Source organism: Leptidea sinapis, chromosome 9 (assembly GCF_905404315.1).
Source record: "Leptidea sinapis chromosome 9, ilLepSina1.1, whole genome shotgun sequence".
In the NCBI taxonomy this organism is placed as follows: Eukaryota; Metazoa; Arthropoda; class Insecta; order Lepidoptera; family Pieridae; genus Leptidea; species Leptidea sinapis.
The window spans coordinates 13,545,767-13,566,877 of NC_066273.1; the positions used below are offsets into that span (position 1 = coordinate 13,545,767).

Here is a 21,111-nt window from a genome sequence, read left to right on the forward strand (position 1 = left end):
TCGGCCAAATTTATGTAGGAACGATAATTCTCACGCTCTAACTTAGATTCAAGCGATCGTAATAGTTTAAATTCTAGATATTAATTATAATAGATTGTACGCTATTAAACTTATCAATTAAGGAAGCTATAGGTCTGGTATCAGTTATTTATTTTAGTAAAACATTTGGAAGACTGTCTGTTTCTTAATTATTAAAAAATGAGTAAGTCAGCCTTACTCTCAATGCAATATAAAATATATCACGCACCGTTGGCGTAGGCGTGGTCGTCGATGTCCAGCAGGTGCTCCAGCAGCGGCTGCCGCAGGTCGGGCGCCGCCCGCGCCGCACACAGCAGCGCCCGCCGCGCCGCCGGCCCGCCGCCCGCCGCCGCCGCACACAGCGCGCGCGCTGCGGCCGCCGCCCCCGCCGCCCCCGCGCCGCCCGCGAACAGCGACCCGCGCCCGCGCACGCACGCGCACACCACGCTGGCCCATTTATTACTGACAAACATACTAAGTTTTAAAAGGGCCGCACATAATAGTACATTACGATACAAGTGCGCAAGTGACCTACGTGCGCACGAGTATCGTATACTATTTTTCCTATTACGTTACGCAAAGTTCAATCACTATAATTATTTACGCACGCTCTTGTCAACGTGTGGGAAAATAGTACTTTGCGAACGCAAATACATCCGCAACATCGAACCTTGCGCACGATTATAGAACAAAATTTACTTTACGAGTGCACAAAACGAACCATTTTTATCCGAGACTTTTAGCAATGTCTAATATTGTTTGAATTTGCTGATAGTAATGTCGAGAATAAAATGGTTTTGTAGACGAGTTATAAACTCTGCTTTTTATTTCGATTGCGAAGAAATAAAACAGTAGTATAACATAACATTTCTTTAATTAATATTCAAAGTAAAATTAGTACAGTTTTGAATACTGAAGGAAATTGTTTTTCCCGGCATATTAATGGTATTTTTCAGAATTAGTGAAGATTACATATTGTGAGAAGATGGCTCTGACGACATTTACAAAATTATCGTAAACTTTGAGATATTTTTTTTTATTTATTTCAAGGAATATCAACAATTATTTACACAAAATAAAACTACAATTAAAACTTAGAACTAATTACAGATATTCATTAATATACATTAGAAGTAGTAAGAAGCAAAATTATAAAGAGTAAACATGTAAAATTATAATCTAATAATAAGCACACTTAATATTTACAAGTTAGTCATAGGATTCAAAAAATGTTTTCACGATACATTGTTTCATTGCTTTGACAGTTTTATTTAAAATATCCAAATTAATTATTTCACTGCATAATTTATTACAGGTGGAGCTAGCTCGGAAGATATAACTACTGCTCAGGTATTTAGCAGATGATTGAGGTACATACAATAAACGGCTATAGCGTAGTGCAGTTGACGAAGTTCTCAATGAAATTGTCGGAAAGAAGATCAAGACAATCAACCTTATTTTGAGCTATTTTCAAGAAGAAAGCAATGTCAGAGATCATACGTCGTTTCTCAAGCGGTAGTAAATGTTGCTCGTAGGACTTTGAATTGTATCTATCGTTAGTACGGTAGCATAGAAAGCGTAACAATTTTTTTTTGAATATTTTCTATTCGAGAAATATATGTAGAATACAAGGGATTCCAGATTTGAGAGGCTAAGCTACAAAATGCGAGAGATATTCTAAGTGACCCCGAACGAAGCTGCAGTACAATATCTTCAGTGTCTTGACTTGATGGAAATCACGCGAGCTTCTTATAATAAATCCAAAAGCTTTCATAGCTTTTGATATAGTTAAATTTATATGTTGGTCAAAGTAGTATGTAGCTTCGAATCAAGTAAAACACCAAGATCTTGTATTTTACTACTCCTCTGCACATTTTCACATTTCAACTGGTATTTGAAAATTATAGGATGCCGCTTTCGCGTGAATGTCATTACGCTACATTTCGATGGGTTTAGGTCTAGGCTATGATCAACACAATAATTTTGCAATCGGTGTAGATCTTCTTGTAGTGCTATTGCATCATCGAATGATGATACCTTATTGTAGATTTTGATATCGTCAGCAAAGCACAATATTTTGGCGGTACGTAAGCGGTACGTACGACATCATATAAAATATTGCGAACAATAGAAGGCCAAGCAAGGAACCCTGAGGAACGCCACTCGATATGGGTACCCACCCTGGGATGTAATAACTGACAACAACAGCTTGAGTACGATTATGTATATAGGGGGAAAACCATCTTAACAAATCACCGCTGTTACCAATATTATAGAGCTTATAAAGAAGGACGTCATGCCATATTCGGTCGAATGCCTTACTGGAGTCTGTGTAAATTACATCAGCTTGGACACCTTGCTGCATTATTTCAGTTAGATAATTATTAAGAAGTGCAAGATTAGAGACAGACGAGCGACCTCTAAGAAAACCATGCTGACTGGGGCTAAAGGTTTGCCTTAGTGCAGGATAAACCTGACTAACAGAAAAGGCATTACAAATAGTTGTGCCAGTATTGACGGTTTTGTCAGCAAGGTGCATGCAACTAGGCATAGAATTCAGATTTTGTTTAGACTTCATATACGACCAAAAGTATTTTGGATTCAGTTTTATAGAATTTTCAACAGTACGTATATAATTATCGTAACATGATTTTTCAAGAGTTTTTATTCTTGCACCTTTAAGAAACCATATCCGACATATTACCAAAGTTTTTCATTTACGTAAATATTTATATTTTTCTTTAATAGCTTTTTTATGATGGATAGAGTAGATTAAGTGGATAGAGTATGGATGGAGAGAGAGATAATAGGATAAGAGAGTAGAGTTACCACACTGGATAGTGATTGGATTTAGTAAAGTTAGATGGTATATACCTTGTTTTGAATTTTTCAAAAAACTCATAGAAAAATGTGACCGACTCATCAAGCGATAAATCCGACAGAACGACATGCCAATTAATGGTTTGTATTTCAGCATTAATTGCCTCACAGTCACCGCCATTAAACATGTATCTAAACGCCTAGGGGCCGTCACCACGCCATTGGACAACACTAAATGAAGAGTTTTATAATATATATTTCGGATTCCATTGAATTGCTTGAGACCAAGAAATGCCAATTAATCCGTGAAAAAAATTTCATCCTGTGATTGACAATTACAAACGCTAAATGATTCGTTACTGTCATTACAAAGATTCTCGATTATTATATCCTGCGTTCGGCCTAGGAAATTATGTAGTTGCTGTGAGAAGGAGTAACCCTGGTTTGCAGCACATAGATAGATAACGCATATGTGCAGATTAGTCAGATTAATTAGAGTTTATATGACAGTTAATAGTAACTGTCACCCACAAATCTTCAGCACTAGAGTTATAGTGTGGCTTTGGTTTCGCTGAAAGTGATCTTCGAGTTGCAATGAGCACTCCACCCCCTCGACTTAGACCAGTAGCAACGTAATTACGATCCCGACGCCACGCTAGTCACGTTAGACCGTGATCCGAGAAGCTTGTCGACCAGACGTTCTGGATATCTCGCCCTTTGTGTTACTTTCGTCCGTGACAATTGCGTGCCGTGCACCTCCGAGGGAACCAAAGCAGAGCAACTAAGTGGGAGTTCAAGGTTAGTAGATGAAAATTTCTATTTACCATTTCCTAGCATTGACCGACCATTCGAATCACCATCTTGTTTTATAACCAGTCCACTCCAGATAATTATCGAACATAATTTTTCCCAAGACTTTGGCGGTAATATCTGTTGCACAACTCTCTGTGCATTAATTTATTAGGACAGAGTACTAAGTCCTCTTCTTCACTGGACATTTTTAAAATTTTAGCAAATTTGAAGAAATTAATAAAAGCACGAAAAAACAAGAACTGTTTCCCGCCGCTTTTTTTTAAATCTTACGACATTGATTGATTAGGCTTGGGCTCCAGACCTATACAGCCTACTATTAAATAAATTTTGTAATATATATATTTAATTAATTAAATAGCCTACCGTATTTTAATATCTTTTATGTCTTAAAAAACACATGACGCAAATAAATTAAAGTAAATATTATAAAATAACAAATTCTATCACTAAACTTTTAATAGTGTTTGGCTGTATGGCTCATTTTCTTTGCCTTGATATAGTACAAAAATCGATTTTGTACAGCCTATATCGTGCACAAATAAGCAATTTCAGAGCATGAGAAGTGAAAAACATATTCTTGATTGATGTGTAATGCAACTCATTTAGTTTGAATACAATCATATCAAATCACCGTGGCGATACAGTTATCGACCAATTATAGTATAAAAGATTCAATTATGTTGACAGTTGTTGCAATTGTGATGTGATGTATCTACTTACTAAATTTTACTATAATTAAATAATATGACACAAATGTTTTAACTAAATCAAGGAATAGATCATTAGTAGTAGAATAAGAACTGATATTTATTTCTATACTATAGTTTTGGGAATTGGAATATGGGCATAATCCAATTACTTAGCTTACCTAAATATTGTTTGAATATATCTTTAAAAAAAATAAGTCCATTTATCATTCTTGATAATTAGAATTTACTAAGGCAGAGACAGAACATAGGCAATTAGACATATTATGTGGTTTAAATAAATCACAAATCAAATATCAAGTCTCACTATAAATGTGTTTAATATCTATTTTAAATTTTATTCTTAATGTTATTAAATATGAAATAATGAAGAACATACAGGATCTTATATCAATAATCCGTTTGTTTGTTATTTATTAACCTGCAATAATTCTGGGTTGTTTTACATAGTGTAGCAATATGCTTGAATAGAGTGTGTACCTGCAAGTATCCTGTGCATTGGCAGAGCTTGATTGGTCCGAGTTCAACGATAGCGACTGTTGTGGTGCAAAAGCGGGGGCGGCCAATAAGCGTAGCTGTAGCAATCCCATGTTCGAAGAATCCCTAATGTGGAAAATATAATATATGAGTCAAGTCAATCTTCACACCGCCACTCGACGACTACAAGTATATTACGAATAGGTGAACTTTTAGACATATCTAAAGGAGTCGTAACTCCTATCGACGAATTAAACATAGCGGCCCAGGCCAACTAATATTACATTACATTATAATAATATTATAATATATAATGTAATATTATAAAATATTACATTTATATACAAATGATGGTGGTAACACTTGCAAGCACGTCCCCGTACGCCCATTTGTCCTCTTAATCCAAGAAATAATAGAAAAAAAAAAGGAAAATGTTTCGCCTATATAACAATAGTTTGGTGATCATCATTGATCTACCTGGATTACCTGGGTCGGTAGAGACGCAGCTGTACGGTGGTGCACACGAGCGGCCGCGCCACCACCAGCCGGATGAAGGTCATGCCGGTCGTGTTCTGAGGCGGACCCAGCGGGGCCACCGTGGCGCCGATCCCAGCCTCCACGCCCACCGCACCCGGGCACGCTGCACACAAATAAAGTAGGCGTTAAAGTATATTCTATGCTCTGTTTAAGTCCAAAACAGGAAATAGGTTATAATCTTAGATCACTTATATGTCTAGATAAACTATGTCAGTTGAGAAAACGTCGAAACAATTGAGTTTAGAGTCAACCTCCATTTTGAGGAATGCACGCACACTAACACAAAGTGTCATACAAATCGCAAGAGTAAGCGAAGCTTATCACGCACACTAAAGAATTAAACCGGGCCAGTTTGCAAGAGATTCTACCTAGACGTATAGATGATCCAAGGTTACAATATACTAACTGGCGAGGCTGGTGGGGTGCGGCTGCAGCTGCACCTCGTGCAGCGCGAGCGCATAGGGCAGGTGTACGGTGAGCGCCAGCGACACGTCGTCGGCGCAGAAGAAGTGGTAGGACCAGGCCGGCGTCCGCCCGAGCCCGCGTAGACGTATAGATGATCCAAGGTTACAATATACTAACTGGCGAGGCTGGTAAGGTGCGGCTGCAGCTGCACCTCGTGCAGCGCGAGCGCGTAGGGCAGGTGTACGGTGAGCGCCAGCGACACGTCGTCGGCGCAGAAGAAGTGGTAGGACCAGGCCGGCGTCCGCCCGAGCCCGCGTAGACGTATAGATGATCCAAGGTTACAATATACTAACTGGCGAGGCTGGTGGGGTGCGGCTGCAGCTGCACCTCGTGCAGCGCGAGCGCGTAGGGCAGGTGTACGGTGAGCGCCAGCGACACGTCGTCGGCGCAGAAGAAGTGGTAGGACCAGGCCGGCGTCCGCCCGATCCCGCGTAGACGTATAGATGATCCAAGGTTACAATATACTAACTGGCGAGGCTGGTGGGGTGCGGCTGCAGCTGCACCTCGTGCAGCGCGAGCGCGTAGGGCAGGTGTACGGTGAGCGCCAGCGACACGTCGTCGGCGCAGAAGAAGTGGTAGGACCAGGCCGGCGTCCGCCCGAGCCCGCGTAGACGTATAGATGATCCAAGGTTACAATATACTAACTGGCGAGGCTGGTGAGGTGCGGCTGCAGCTGCACCTCGTGCAGCGCGAGCGCGTAGGGTAGGTGTACGGTGAGCGCCAGCGACACGTCGTCGGCGCAGAAGAAGTGGTAGGACCAGGCCGGCGTCCGCCCGAGCCCGCGTAGACGTATAGATGATCCAAGGTTACAATATACTAACTGGCGAGGCTGGTGGGGTGCGGCTGCAGCTGCACCTCGTGCAGCGCGAGCGCGTAGGGCAGGTGTACGGTGAGCGCCAGCGACACGTCGTCGGCGCAGAAGAAGTGGTAGGACCAGGCCGGCGTCCGCCCGAGCCCGCGTAGACGTATAGATGATCCAAGGTTACAATATACTAACTGGCGAGGCTGGTGGGGTGCGGCTGCAGCTGCACCTCGTGCAGCGCGAGCGCGTAGGGCAGGTGTACGGTGAGCGCCAGCGACACGTCGTCGGCGCAGAAGAAGTGGTAGGACCAAGCCGGCGTCCGCCCGATCCCGCGTAGACGTATAGATGATCCAAGGTTACAATATACTAACTGGCGAGGCTGGTGGGGTGCGGCTGCAGCTGCACCTCGTGCAGCGCGAGCGCGTAGGGCAGGTGTACGGTGAGCGCCAGCGACACGTCGTCGGCGCAGAAGAAGTGGTAGGACCAGGCCGGCGTCCGCCCGAGCCCGCGTAGACGTATAGATGATCCAAGGTTACAATATACTAACTGGCGAGGCTGGTGGGGTGCGGCTGCAGCTGCAACTCGTGCAGCGCGAGCGCGTAGGGCAGGTGTACGGTGAGCGCCAGCGACACGTCGTCGGCGCAGAAGAAGTGGTAGGACCAGGCCGGCGTCCGCCCGAGCCCGCGTAGACGTATAGATGATCCAAGGTTACAATATACTAACTGGCGAGGCTGGTGGGGTGCGGCTGCAGCTGCACCTCGTGCAGCGCGAGCGCGTAGGGCAGGTGTACGGTGAGCGCCAGCGACACGTCGTCGGCGCAGAAGAAGTGGTAGGACCAGGCCGGCGTCCGCCCGAGCCCGCGTAGACGTATAGATGATCCAAGGTTACAATATACTAACTGGCGAGGCTGGTGGGGTGCGGCTGCAGCTGCACCTCGTGCAGCGCGAGCGCGTAGGGCAGGTGTACGGTGAGCGCCAGCGACACGTCGTCGGCGCAGAAGAAGTGGTAGGACCAGGCCGGCGTCCGCCCGATCCCGCGTAGACGTATAGATGATCCAAGGTTACAATATACTAACTGGCGAGGCTGGTGGGGTGCGGCTGCAGCTGCACCTCGTGCAGCGCGAGCGCGTAGGGCAGGTGTACGGTGAGCGCCAGCGACACGTCGTCGGCGCAGAAGAAGTGGTAGGACCAGGCCGGCGTCCGCCCGAGCCCGCGTAGACGTATAGATGATCCAAGGTTACAATATACTAACTGGCGAGGCTGGTGGGGTGCGGTGCAGCTGCACCTCGTGCAGCGCGAGCGCTTAGGGCAGGTGTACGGTGAGCGCCAGCGACACGTCGTCGGCGCAGAAGAAGTGGTAGGACCAGGCCGGCGTCCGCCCGAGCCCGCGTAGACGTATAGATGATCCAAGGTTACAATATACTAACTGGCGAGGCTGGTAGGGTGCGGCTGCAGCTGCACCTCGTGCAGCGCGAGCGCGTAGGGCAGGTGTACGGTGAGCGCCAGCGACACGTCGTCGGCGCAGAAGAAGTGGTAGGACCAGGCCGGCGTCCGCCCGAGCCCGCGTAGACGTATAGATGATCCAAGGTTACAATATACTAACTGGCGAGGCTGGTGGGGTGCGGCTGCAGCTGCACCTCGTGCAGCGCGAGCGCGTAGGGCAGGTGTACGGTGAGCGCCAGCGACACGTCGTCGGCGCAGAAGAAGTGGTAGGACCAGGCCGGCGTCCGCCCGAGCCCGCGTAGACGTATAGATGATCCAAGGTTACAATATACTAACTGGCGAGGCTGGTGGGGTGCGGCTGCAGCTGCACCTCGTGCAGCGCGAGCGCGTAGGGCAGGTTTTCGGTGAGCGCCAGCGACACGTCGTCGGCGCAGAAGAAGTGGTAGGACCAAGCCGGCGTCCGCCCGAGCCCGCGTAGACGTATAGATGATCCAAGGTTACAATATACTAACTGGCGAGGCTGGTGGGGTGCGGCTGCAGCTGCACCTCGTGCAGCGCGAGCGCGTAGGGCAGGTGTACGGTGAGCGCCAGCGACACGTCGTCGGCGCAGAAGAAGTGGTAGGACCAAGCCGGCGTCCGCCCGATCCCGCGTAGACGTATAGATGATCCAAGGTTACAATATACTAACTGGCGAGGCTGGTGGGGTGCGGCTGCAGCTGCACCTCGTGCAGCGCGAGCGCGTAGGGCAGGTGTACGGTGAGCGCCAGCGACACGTCGTCGGCGCAGAAGAAGTGGTAGGACCAGGCCGGCGTCCGCCCGAGCCCGCGTAGACGTATAGATGATCCAAGGTTACAATATACTAACTGGCGAGGCTGGTGGGGTGCGGCTGCAGCTGCACCTCGTGCAGCGCGAGCGCGTAGGGCAGGTGTACGGTGAGCGCCAGCGACACGTCGTCGGCGCAGAAGAAGTGGTAGGACCAGGCCGGCGTCCGCCCGAGCCCGCGTAGACGTATAGATGATCCAAGGTTACAATATACTAACTGGCGAGGCTGGTGGGGTGCGGCTGCAGCTGCACCTCGTGCAGCGCGAGCGCGTAGGGCAGGTTTTCGGTGAGCGCCAGCGACACGTCGTCGGCGCAGAAGAAGTGGTAGGACCAAGCCGGCGTCCGCCCGAGCCCGCGTAGACGTATAGATGATCCAAGGTTACAATATACTAACTGGCGAGGCTGGTGGGGTGCGGCTGCAGCTGCACCTCGTGCAGCGCGAGCGCGTAGGGCAGGTGTACGGTGAGCGCCAGCGACACGTCGTCGGCGCAGAAGAAGTGGTAGGACCAAGCCGGCGTCCGCCCGATCCCGCGTAGACGTATAGATGATCCAAGGTTACAATATACTAACTGGCGAGGCTGGTGGGGTGCGGCTGCAGCTGCACCTCGTGCAGCGCGAGCGCGTAGGGCAGGTGTACGGTGAGCGCCAGCGACACGTCGTCGGCGCAGAAGAAGTGGTAGGACCAGGCCGGCGCCCGCACGCGCCGCGCCGCGCACCCGCCCGCCCCCGCGCCCGCCCCGCGCGCGCCCTCCGTCGACCCACCCAGCAGCACGTCCGCCGCCTGCGCCGTGGGGTTGGCGCACGTCACACGACCTGACCAAACCAACATCATTTTATACTACGCTGTAGCGTACCATAACTATGACTGTACTATGAAACGAATACCATATCTGCTTAAAAGTTTGCCAGAGGACATCCGACGGGAACCAAACGAAAACAAATTTAAAAAACTATTGAATTATTATTAATTGTTGCAGTAACATTTGTAAAATACGTTTTAAAATTTATTTTATGAGACTCGCTCGATCCTGTAGACAAACTGTGTAAACAGTTTTACAGGTCTTTCTATTATTTTAAGAAGTAACTGTATGTTTATAATAAATGAATAATAATATGAATGTGTCATGGCAAGTGAAGAAACAGCAAAGCATTATTGATGCTTTGTGCATTTCAATGGGCGAAGTCATTTTTCATTCCTTTTCATTCAAATTGCAATTATCATCATCATCAGCCGGAAGACGTCCACTGCTGGACAAAGTCCTCCCCCAAAGATTTCCACGACGATTGGTCCAACGCTGCCCTCATCCAACGTATTCCGGCGATCTCGACCAGATCGTCGAACCATCTTGTGGGGGGCCTACCAACACTGCGTCTTCCGGTACGTGGACGTCGCCATTCGAGGACTTTACTGCCCCAACGGCCATCTGTACGACGAACTATGTGCCCTGCCCACTGCCACGTCAGTTTCGCAATCGGTTGGACTATGTCGGTTACTTTGGTTCTCCTACGGATCTCCTCATTTCTGATTCGATCTCGCAGGGAAACTCCGAGCACAGCCCTCTCAATTGCCCTCTGAGCGACTATGAGCTTTCTCATAAGATCCATAGTTAGCGACCACGTCTGCATACCGTAAGTCATCACTGGCAACACACACTGGTTGAAAACCTTCGACATCAGACACTGCGGTATTCGAGACAAGAAGATTTTACGGAGCTTCCCGAACGCTGCCCATCCGAGTTGAATTCGACAAGTGAATCCTTCTCGAAATTGAACCTGCCTAACCGGATTGTTTGTCCGAGGTAGACGTGCTCGTCGACAATTTCGAGAGTACAGTTCGTAGTAGGTGCGACATGGACATTTGACATGATCTTCGTCTTCTCCATGTTCATTTTGCTCTACTCCTTGGGAAGCTGTATTGAGGCCATCGAGCATATGGCTTAAGTCTTCCATGGTCTCTGCCATCATTACGATATCGTCTGCGAATCGAAGGTGAATGATGTATTCGCCGTTGATGTAGATGCCCAGTCCGTTCCAGTCGTTCAGGTGAACAGCTTGGGCGATATGACATCGCCTTGTTTGACTCCCCGCTGCAGTCGGACATACAAACACTTCAACGCTTCGATATATCGGTAATCAATGTGGCACCTCTGGGGAGACTGAAGCACCGCTCAGGTCTTGATCGAATCAAATCATAGTCCACGAACGCCAAGCATAGTGGCTGGTTATACTATCTATGGTGCTAAAGCCTTTTCGGAAACCGGCTTGTTCGGGAGGCTAGAAGTCATCGAGGCTTGTGCACGAGACGATTCGTCTTAACCCTAGAAAACAGCTTATATACATGGCTCAGAAGTGATATGGGCCTATAGTTCTTCAAAAGCATTTTATTGCCCTTTTTGAAGAACAGCATCACTATACTTGTGCCATGCTTGCGGCGTTTTGCCCTAGAGGATGACGGAATTGAATAGTTTCTGGAGGGTCTTAAGTACAGGGGTACCACCAGCTCTCAGAAGCTCAGCTGTAATTCCATCATCACCCGGCGCCTTGTTGTTTTTAAGCTGTTTTAGGGCCATACTAATCTCGTACAGGCTGACGTCTGGGATATCTTCGGTATAGTGTCGAGTTAATTTGGCTCTTGGGTCTTCAGCCTTGTTGGTAACAGGTGCCCGTACGGTCGTATATAACTGTCCGTAGAACTCCTCGACTTCCCTCAAAAGTTCGGGTTTAGACGAAACGATCCTGCTGTCACCGGTCTTCAGCTTTGTCAGTTGGCTCTGCCCAATAGACAAATCTCGTGCGAATACTTTTGAGCCTTTGTTACGCTCTATGGATGCCTTCACACCAACTGTATTGTGGCGGCGTAAATTGCGAGTGAATGACTTGGAGATCTGTCTATTTAGCTGCCTATACTGGGAAGCATCGTCCGGGGTCTGAAGGGTCATTTAGCGTCTTACATCCATCAATTTGAGGGTATAGTCTGAGATTTTTACGGTTCTTTTTGAACGGCTGAAGAACTTAGACCCAGCCGTTTCAACAGCTGCCACGAACCTGTTATTATACTCGTCCACGTCTACGCAGTCACCGAGGCATTCGAAGCGGTTTTAGAATTCCGAGTTGAAAGTTTTCGGGGTTTTGGATGGATGCGGGTCGGAGCGTAGACTTCACCAGTTAAGACCGCTTCAGTTTTGGATTGATATTCAATGTGCCTCTTACTATGCGGTGATCACTCCCAGTTTTCACCGAGTTGATCAAGGAGACATAATTGAATATATGTCTTTTTTATTAGGCCCTATCATGTCACTATCTTTTAAGATAGCAAAAATTCATTAAACAAAATGGCACATATTATATATTGTAATTAAATGTAAATTTACTTTGAAAAAGTCTTGAGTTTTCATATAAGATGCGAATAAACTTTTCCCCAACTATAATGTCCATAAAATCTGTATAAGAATTTATGGACAATCGTGCTAACTTACAAAAGGGCGCTATATTAATAAGTCCGTCTGGGGCCTCGAGCGTGGGCTGCTGGGACTTCTTAGAACCGGCGGGGGTGGACAGGTTGATGAGCTGCGGCGGCACCTTCAGGTGGTTCATCAGCGCTGACACCAGGCCCTGGCCGCTGTTGGGGCCAGCCTAAAACCAAAAAATCCTTATTTAAAGCTTTAGTAGACGTAAACCCTTTAGGTTATTATAATTAGAACTCTAGCTGTACCCAACACGACTTGCAATGTCATGTTAAGTAAGTATAAAGATTAAAAATTCATTTACGACTGGCCCAAATTCACAAGCGCGATGATGACTAAATAATATAATACCAGCCGGTACAAGTACCATGCCCATTCTCCTCATAGTTTGTGAAAATTTGTTTATATTGTAACCGGACCCACTCAAGTGCCTGCGAGATGTGCGCGGCCGTCGCATTTGCGCCATTTTGAATTCTATGTGCGTCCCGGCTTAGGGGCTAAGCTAATCTCATATTCTTAAGGATGTAATGGTTATTCAGACCATACGATTTTCCGTAACTATTACAGATGTCAAAAAAACTTTAAAGTGATATCGAAAATACGTTACCTTATCAGTAAAATGACGTCAAAAAATCAAACGAGAAGTATTCAAAATTTTGGTATGAGATTAATACTAACACTGTTTTCTTCTGTTCCATGATACTAAACTATAGAATGTTACCTGATGGCAGGCGTTAAGTTTCCGTATGGCTAGGTCCATGCCACCCGCGTCAATGAACGCAGCCAGCATCTCCGGCTTATCCAGCATGCGCAACAGTAGCTGCTGCATCGCTTGCGAGATGTTCACGACCTCGTCCCGTCCTGCAAATAATTATGACTTAACTACTCGCACTAAGACCCCAACGTTTAATAAGTAATAATGAATGATAATATAAGCCATGTTAATACAGAAAATAATTTTTATCTACACCCATGTCTTAAATCCTCTATTAAAGATTCTAAAACAGTTAGCTTATTGCTAACATTGAAACACCAAATGTCCTAATAACCATTACATCATCCAAACGAGTGTTGTAATTAAATTATAAAAAAATTAAATTATAAAATTATGGGTGTAGATAAAGTCTTGTATGCAACTGTTGATAATTACTTATTAAAACACGCAAGTGATACTATTATCACATTCGTGTTTTAATACCCCTTATTACACTACAGTTGCATAAATAAATATATAAAAATAGCAGCTTTTATTTGTAATAACAGTAGTACAGTTTACAAAAAAAAGTAATTTTAGTTTTCACTAACACTTTCGCTCTTGAATCGACCTTGAGATTTAGCGTCATTAATTTGGTACTGACTTTTTGCACGCAGTCCGCGGATCGTTTGAGCGTAGAAAGGTTGTGAATGACAAAGAATGATAAGCGATAGTATTTTAGTTTATTTCCAGCCGATTCAATAAAGTTTAAATATAACAATTTATTTTTCCGCCCCATTGTGTTCCCTCTTCTTTGCCTATTGCTCCAAATTTTAGTTTGCATCTTGTAATCATCGAAAGATATTATTGCGGCTATACATCTCCCGCCGCGGAATAGAATATTCAAATGTAAGTGCCTCTGATCTATGTCTTGGTTAGCTACGTTCTGTGAGTCTCGATCGTAACGAAAAATATTATCACCCTTACTACTATTATTAGAAAAAAAAATACAGTCGCACTTGCACGCGCATATGATCTCTATTTGAAAAGCATTAACATGCTAAATTGCAGTCAATATGTAGATAACCTCACCTCTCGAGCCGTTTTTATGCACGTGCCTATGTACTTTAACACACAAACGTAGAAAAAGCAGTATACAAGTTCATCTGACATATGACACTCAGCAAATCCTTCTTCACCAATCATTGCATACATTAACTTACTGAGGTAGTTGATGAGGGAGGGCAGCATGGCTGTTGGGTCCGCAGCCAGCGCCGGGATCTGGCAGACGAGACTCAGCACCTCCTCCTTAACGGACCACTGTTCGCTTGCACCCTCGCCACCTGCGTTGTTGTCTGTTATAGAAACAAATTCAAAGTCAGATAAACTTTATTCAATTAGGCTTAAACTAAGCGCTTTTGAATCGTTACTATATTTCTTTTAAATTACCGAAATAACCATATGTTCGGCAAAAGTTGAGCTCGTGAGAAGAACACACAAGAAACTCAACAGCCATTTTTTGCAATCAAATAGAGTATTTTACAATGGCTGTAATATACATAACAAATTAGTTTGTATGGTGCTGCATCCAATATATGAATCCTGTTTAAATAATTTCAAATATTTCATAAAAAGTAATAAAGAATAAACTGTATAAATATAAATTATCGTATATTGGATGCATCAACCTTTAGAGCTTGAATTCATTGTTTGTGTAAGGATGCTTCGTGAACATATCTTTGTGAAATACATACAATTTCAAATCACAGCTAGAGTTTTACGAAAACTGTGTGAAATGTACTAAAAGTGTGGCTTCATACCCAAAAAAATAATTTATGATACAGGACGTAAAGTTGGTTAATGAAAATGGTCTGTCATTATTAACATATGATATGCGATATTAAAAACTAAAATTACAAAAAAAGCTATTTAAACATTTCCTGAGAATGATTTAGTTCTTTTTTGGAGTTTTCTATAAAATAACATATTGCGCAGTTTTCGCCCAAGATAAAATATCGGGTGGAGTAAATTCCATTTCATCACTTATATTATCATGAATCATTTTATAACAAAAAATGAAAACTATCAGAAAATTACGTGTTTATGCAACCGGACCTATTTTACAAAAAAACTACGCAAGCAGTGTAAAAATAATTAAATTGAAACTGGGAATTAAATATAATAAACAACCATTTAAAAGAATTTTGAGAATTCAACACTAAGACAAACTGGTTCATTAATATTTCCTAGTATGAAATCTTTTTGATTAATTCTGTTGGATGCCTTCCTTGCTAAAAAAGTTTTTAAATTGACTTAGTAGCAGACGACGTAGACTAGTAATCGAGCTCTTAAAAGAAAGTCACGAGCTCGTACAAGAAAGATGCCTATGCGAAAGATTTAATTTTCGAATAATAATTACAATCTCTGAAAGTACGCTATGGTTAACAAGTTATAGTCATATAGGTTATAGTTAAGTTAACAACCATTTTAAATAATAAATTTAAGTAAAATAAAAACACTTCTGTCATTTGTATAAAGTATGTGTAGAAAGAATGAGTAGTCAAGGCATCCGTCAGCAATGAAGTGGTTAGTGGAAGTAGTTGTTATTGATAGCATCTTTACATTAGGTGCCTTATAAAAATGTTTCAATTAAATTACTTACTTGTATTCACAGCTGTTGCTGGTATTCCATCACATAAACCCAACGCTCTGTAGAACTTGTACATAATGCTCGGGTTTTGTAGAACTGAAAAAATCATCAAAGTTATCACGGTTTTACTTTAATCAAAAATAAATAAGTATTACTTATAAAATTGTCTATATATCGTCAAACATTGTCGAAGATTGTTAGGTATCTTAGAGATTTAAAATATAAACTTAAGTTAAGTTGTTGCAATGTAATAAAAATAACTGATAGTTGTTTGTATATCGTACCGGTATCCGCAAGGCAGGGCAATTTGTTCGCGTGTTTGCGCTCGTCTTCTATGTTGCTGTCGCTCTGCTGCGCCTTGATCTCGTCTGTCTGCCACTCCTCCCCCCCACCTAAAGTCTCCGCATCCTCATCGGAGGTCGTACCCTAGATATATCATAATATTAGCGATGGTTCTGAGCTAAAAATATATGTCAAACAAACAACCTAGCAAGTGAACTGAAATATTTAACAGTATCTTATGTTTTGTGGGGGCATTACTTTTGCGCCCATTTGTATATTCAAACCCTACCGCTTGTTACATGCATACAAAGCGCGCAAGTTGAATGCAGTCGGGGCACGAGGTAAAGAGCGGTAGCATCTCCCCCCGCTTGCCGTCCTTGACAATTATCGGACGCTTACCGTGTTATCGCGTTAATACTGAAGTTGCGATCCCCTGTTATCTGTCGAATTTAATAATGAATGATCCGAGTCCATCGGGTTCCAATTAAAACGAGTTTTTATTCATCGCCAAGCACGAGAAATGGCGAAAATGTTTTAGAGATGTGTGTTGAAGGCAGAACAAAAATTTGAGATTTAATTATTAGGTTAAAATGGTAAACTTAAAGCATCGATTACATTTTTAGACACAGTCATGTTGGTCGGTACCTGCGGCTGCAGCGGCAGCAGGCGGCGGCAGTAGTGCAGCAGCGACACGAGCAGCGCGCGGCGGCTGGGCACGCGCCGCACGCCGCCCTCCGCCTCGCCCCGCGCGCCGCCCGCCCCGCCCGCCACGTCCGCGCCCCACCACACCCAGCTGCCGCACTGCTCGGCTGACGTACGAACACACAACGTAACAGATTGCCTGTACAGGCCATATGTCTGACAGCAAATTATTTGTGCCTTTCTGAAGCGCCACTCGCGAGCGTCTAGAGAACTAATACAAATGGTTGCGAACGTACAATACTCTGAAGTGTTTTAGCATTTTTAATTAATGTCGTTAGTTTTCCGTATTATTTATACTTCAAGAATCAACGTAATAGTACAATTTTTTTTGGAAATAGTTTCCCCCGAGGTTGCCATCTTTAGTTTTAGTACCACAGACTCTCGCTGTATGGCTAACAGCTTCAAAATGGCGAATATCAAACAGGCACAAAAGCACTTTGACAGCCGCCGGTCCAGTGGTATATTTTAGTACAGGTCAGTGGTTGGATCACAGTGATTTTGTGTCAAGTTTCATTACAATTGCTTGCTCTTAATTTGTATTCCTTGTTTATGGTGTGACGTTTGCTAATAAACTAATAATAAAAAATAATAAAGTTTCTTTTTCACGTTCAAGTACAAGTTCGTGTATTTGCGAATTGTTTAGAACTTTTATGGATAAGTTATATTTCTTAATTGCAAAAGTTGGAAAATAATGTTATAAAAAATTGCTTGTTAATTTACACTACTTGTACACACGCGTATAACAAAGTATTCAAAAGTGTATTTATATGTGTATATATGTATAATTTTAAAAGGTTTGTTTGTATTAATATTAGACCATTCACAAATATAATAAATTGTGAATAAGGATAGTTTAGATCTGGTATCTATTATTACATTAAGTAATTAATTTATAAGACTGTTTGTTTCTTAATTTAAAAAAATAAAAGAAAAACAAATCATTTAAAGCTCCAAACAGAAAACAATTCCATAAACTTTATGTTTACTTAAAATATTTGTCCAAACCTGTGAAAAACACCAACGCAATTCGTCGTTTAATGTTTTACAAATATGTATCTATATACAGTTCACTTAGTTTAAGGCAACACATTTGTTGAAACCAGTATTGTGACCAGTATGAAATCATCTTTTACACAAGCATCATGTTTTTTCATTCACAAAATAACCCTCAGGCAAAAGTGGACCTCATCTCATAAAACATTTGGTCCTTCGAGCCGGAGATACATAATATGTATTTTACCAACAAAACGTTCGAACCAGTTGGTGGTTGGTGTTGGTGTGGTACTCACCCACGGCGTCGATGAGCGGCAGCGCGTGCCGCAGGTGCTCGGGCAGCAGCGCGGGCAGCAGCGAGTGCGCGGCCCGCAGCAGCGCGGCGTGCAGGTCCAGCGCGCGCGGCGGCGGCGCGGCCGGCCGCCACAGCGCCGCCAGCGCCGCCAGCGCCCGGCGCGCGCCGCACGGCCCGCGCGGCAGCAGCAGCCGCGACACCACGCCCTGCAGCGCGCCCACGGCGCCCGACCCCGCGCCCGCGCCGCAGCCGCCCTGCCACACACCCGCGGTATTACACCACATGCACTACTTCCGCAATCGTATATGTTTCTTATTTATTTTAACAGCTTTTTCGATAAATTTCCTATTTATGAAATTAATTTGAATCGGTGTTTTAGTGCATGTGACAAATTAGAGTTTTCTATGCTATATGGATGAAATTTGATTTTGCAGACTTAAATGAAATTTTATAGGCAGACAAACGACCAAACGGTCGTCATGAAGATTTCATTAGTTACGTCCGTCCATATAAAAGAGCCCGGCAAACAGTTGGGCCTGCTTTTTGTAAATACCTAATTTTATTCTGTTGCTGATTATTTTGTGTATTTTAAATTGGCGACAAATGCGGTATATATAGAAAATAACACAACTAACCAGATAGGGCTCGGAGCAGGACACGTTAGCGTCGGGCACGATGTCGACGGACACGAAGCGAACGAGCGCCGGCACAAAGTTCTCGTTCTCAAGGATGGCGCGACCCATTGTCTTGGTGCTTCCTTCCGACTGCACATAGAGGCCATTATACGATACAAATCAACAAAACTGATTACTGATCTCTGCTGTTAGAACCGATAAAGACAGACCAGGCTTATTTCTATAATGACAGGCTACGTCTTACACTCACGAATAGTATGTCACTTTGTGGTAGTGTGCGAACATTGCTCAAAATATAGGTGCACCTGTGAACCTCAATTTTTTTCGACGTTTTAACAGCTGCCATAGACTATCTAGAGGTATAAATTATCTAAGGCCGGACCATTACTTACCTTGATTGAATCAGGCAAACATTACAACGCTGTTTGACATCTGCTACTAGCTATAATTTATATGATTTAGGACGGTAGCAGGCCTGCCTCACCCGTGTAGGAATCAAAATATAATTTAAAGTGATTATTATGATAATTAAATTACTATTCATGATAGCTACTTATTTATTTCCTATACTATGTAGGTTTGACTATGTCGCGGTATTCCAACACATACATTACTATCTGCAGCTAATGTAGGTTTGACAACAAAAGAATATTGATTTAAAATTATGACTGCTATCCCCATTTACACTACAGAAAAAAATTGAGCTATTTTTATAAGATGACCTTATACTAGGTAGCTACAGTTTTAGATAAAGAAAACAACCCTAATGTTGTCAGAAAAGGTAAGAGTGAACAAGAATGTAGGTTAATAGCGCTGTGCGACCTGAATTGCACCTTATTGTATATACGTAAGAGTCCCTATTTTGTTAATTTATTTTGCGGAGTGAATCTTTTGTACTTGTACTCGGTAGGCAGAAAGAATGCCGCGACAACCATTATTTTCAATTAATCTTAGACACAATACATACCTGTAGCGGAGAGCTGGCGACCCAGGCTAATGCTTGCATACACAGCACCCAGCATCGCAGCGTTATGTTTTCTAATCTATAACAGAATAAAATTATTGCTACTAAAAGAATGCTGGGACAAAAAGTTTTTGAAGTTAGAACTAAAATAGCCTTTTAACATGTTCATTAACAAAATCGTACAAAATGTAAGTATAGTTTAAGAGATGACATAATCAAAAAATAAGTGCGCTGATTAACATCAGCAAACAATATAGCAAAGATGAAAATTAGATGAGAGTAATTAAAATGAGCTATAGGGACGCTGTCACTAAGAACATACCAAAGGGCGATGGAATAAAGAATGACAATGACAAAGTAGAGACAGCAGAAAAAAAAGGAAAAAAATTGTAATAGAATGGCAACCACGAAATGGGAAAATCATATAGAGAAAATAAGTGCTATTTGGACTAGAACAGCAAACGACATTAAAATATTCAAGAAATTGGAGGAGGCATATATGTCACAGGGCACGCTGTTAAGTTAAAATATACAAAATATAGGTATGAAAATTTATTGTAAATAGCAGCAACAAAGGCTTAATAATAAAAGGGACACTGCAGTTATAGTGTGAGTGAATGGTCAACAGCTTTGAGTTTGAACGAGAGGAATGAATGCGGCCCGACGCCAGTTACAGTAAGCCTCTAGTATGATCACGTATCGGTTTAACAGTAAATTTATCTACTCATACTCATAACTTATAAAAGCTAGGTAAATGAGTACATATTTTGATAAAGCAAGATTACTACAGATTCCAGATTTTTTTTCTGATATATCTGATATATCAGAAAAAAAATCTGGAATCCAATTATGGTGGTATTAATTTTGCGAGGAAACGTCTACTTTACGAGATATTAATTTTTAAAGTTTTAAATATTTCATTGATGATAACCTCTTTATGAAGTTTGACTTTGACAGTTAGTGATTGCGATGAGAAATATTTTATGATTCTGTTCATACAAAAAATAATTAGGTACTATTATAAATTTATAGAGCTTAGGTAAATGTAATTATTATTATTAAACGGAGAAAAATATATTGTTTTGTCAAAGACGTCAGATTTATCACGACTATGTTTTTGCTGCCAAAAGCCGCCATTTTTAATGCTTCGTGGCTTGTTTGATGTATCAATCTGACATGCCGGGCAACAACCAGTATTTACTGTAATATTTCAGATAACCTTTTTAGTTTGATTAATATATTATTGAAAATAAGTTTTAGTAAATTGAAATTAATAATTTAATTGTTTTTTGAAACATTATGAAATTTCAAACTGTAATACTTGGCTGCGCCAGGGTATTTAGGGTGAACTGTATTATAAAAGGGATACGCATTTATAATATGATAAGATGAACAGAACAGGAATCATTGGAATAGACGGAATAGCCGGTCCTCACCTCTTCTGCAAGATCCCGGGTTCTTCTATATTTTCCTATATTCTTAACTTGTACCGGCTAAGTTGCTAGGATAAAGGTGTAAGGGGTTAAGGA

At 43.0% G+C, this 21,111-nt stretch overlaps 1 protein-coding gene across 1 annotated transcript in view; it reads right to left on the reverse strand.

The window, feature by feature from the left end:
- LOC126966107 (baculoviral IAP repeat-containing protein 6-like) overlaps positions 1-21,111 on the reverse strand; it is a 70,513-nt gene that overhangs the window by 16,167 nt on the left and 33,235 nt on the right. Inside the window, exons 25-37 of the mRNA XM_050809981.1 lie at positions 19,586-19,661; positions 18,619-18,747; positions 17,985-18,237; positions 16,639-16,802; positions 15,996-16,137; positions 15,724-15,807; positions 14,285-14,416; positions 13,089-13,228; positions 12,380-12,536; positions 9,474-9,716; positions 5,322-5,475; positions 4,839-4,961; positions 248-480 (exon numbers count right to left, since the gene is read on the reverse strand). Coding sequence (XP_050665938.1) covers positions 248-480; positions 4,839-4,961; positions 5,322-5,475; positions 9,474-9,716; positions 12,380-12,536; positions 13,089-13,228; positions 14,285-14,416; positions 15,724-15,807; positions 15,996-16,137; positions 16,639-16,802; positions 17,985-18,237; positions 18,619-18,747; positions 19,586-19,661 — 2,030 coding nt within the window. The remainder of the gene's footprint in view (positions 1-247; positions 481-4,838; positions 4,962-5,321; positions 5,476-9,473; positions 9,717-12,379; positions 12,537-13,088; positions 13,229-14,284; positions 14,417-15,723; positions 15,808-15,995; positions 16,138-16,638; positions 16,803-17,984; positions 18,238-18,618; positions 18,748-19,585; positions 19,662-21,111) is intronic.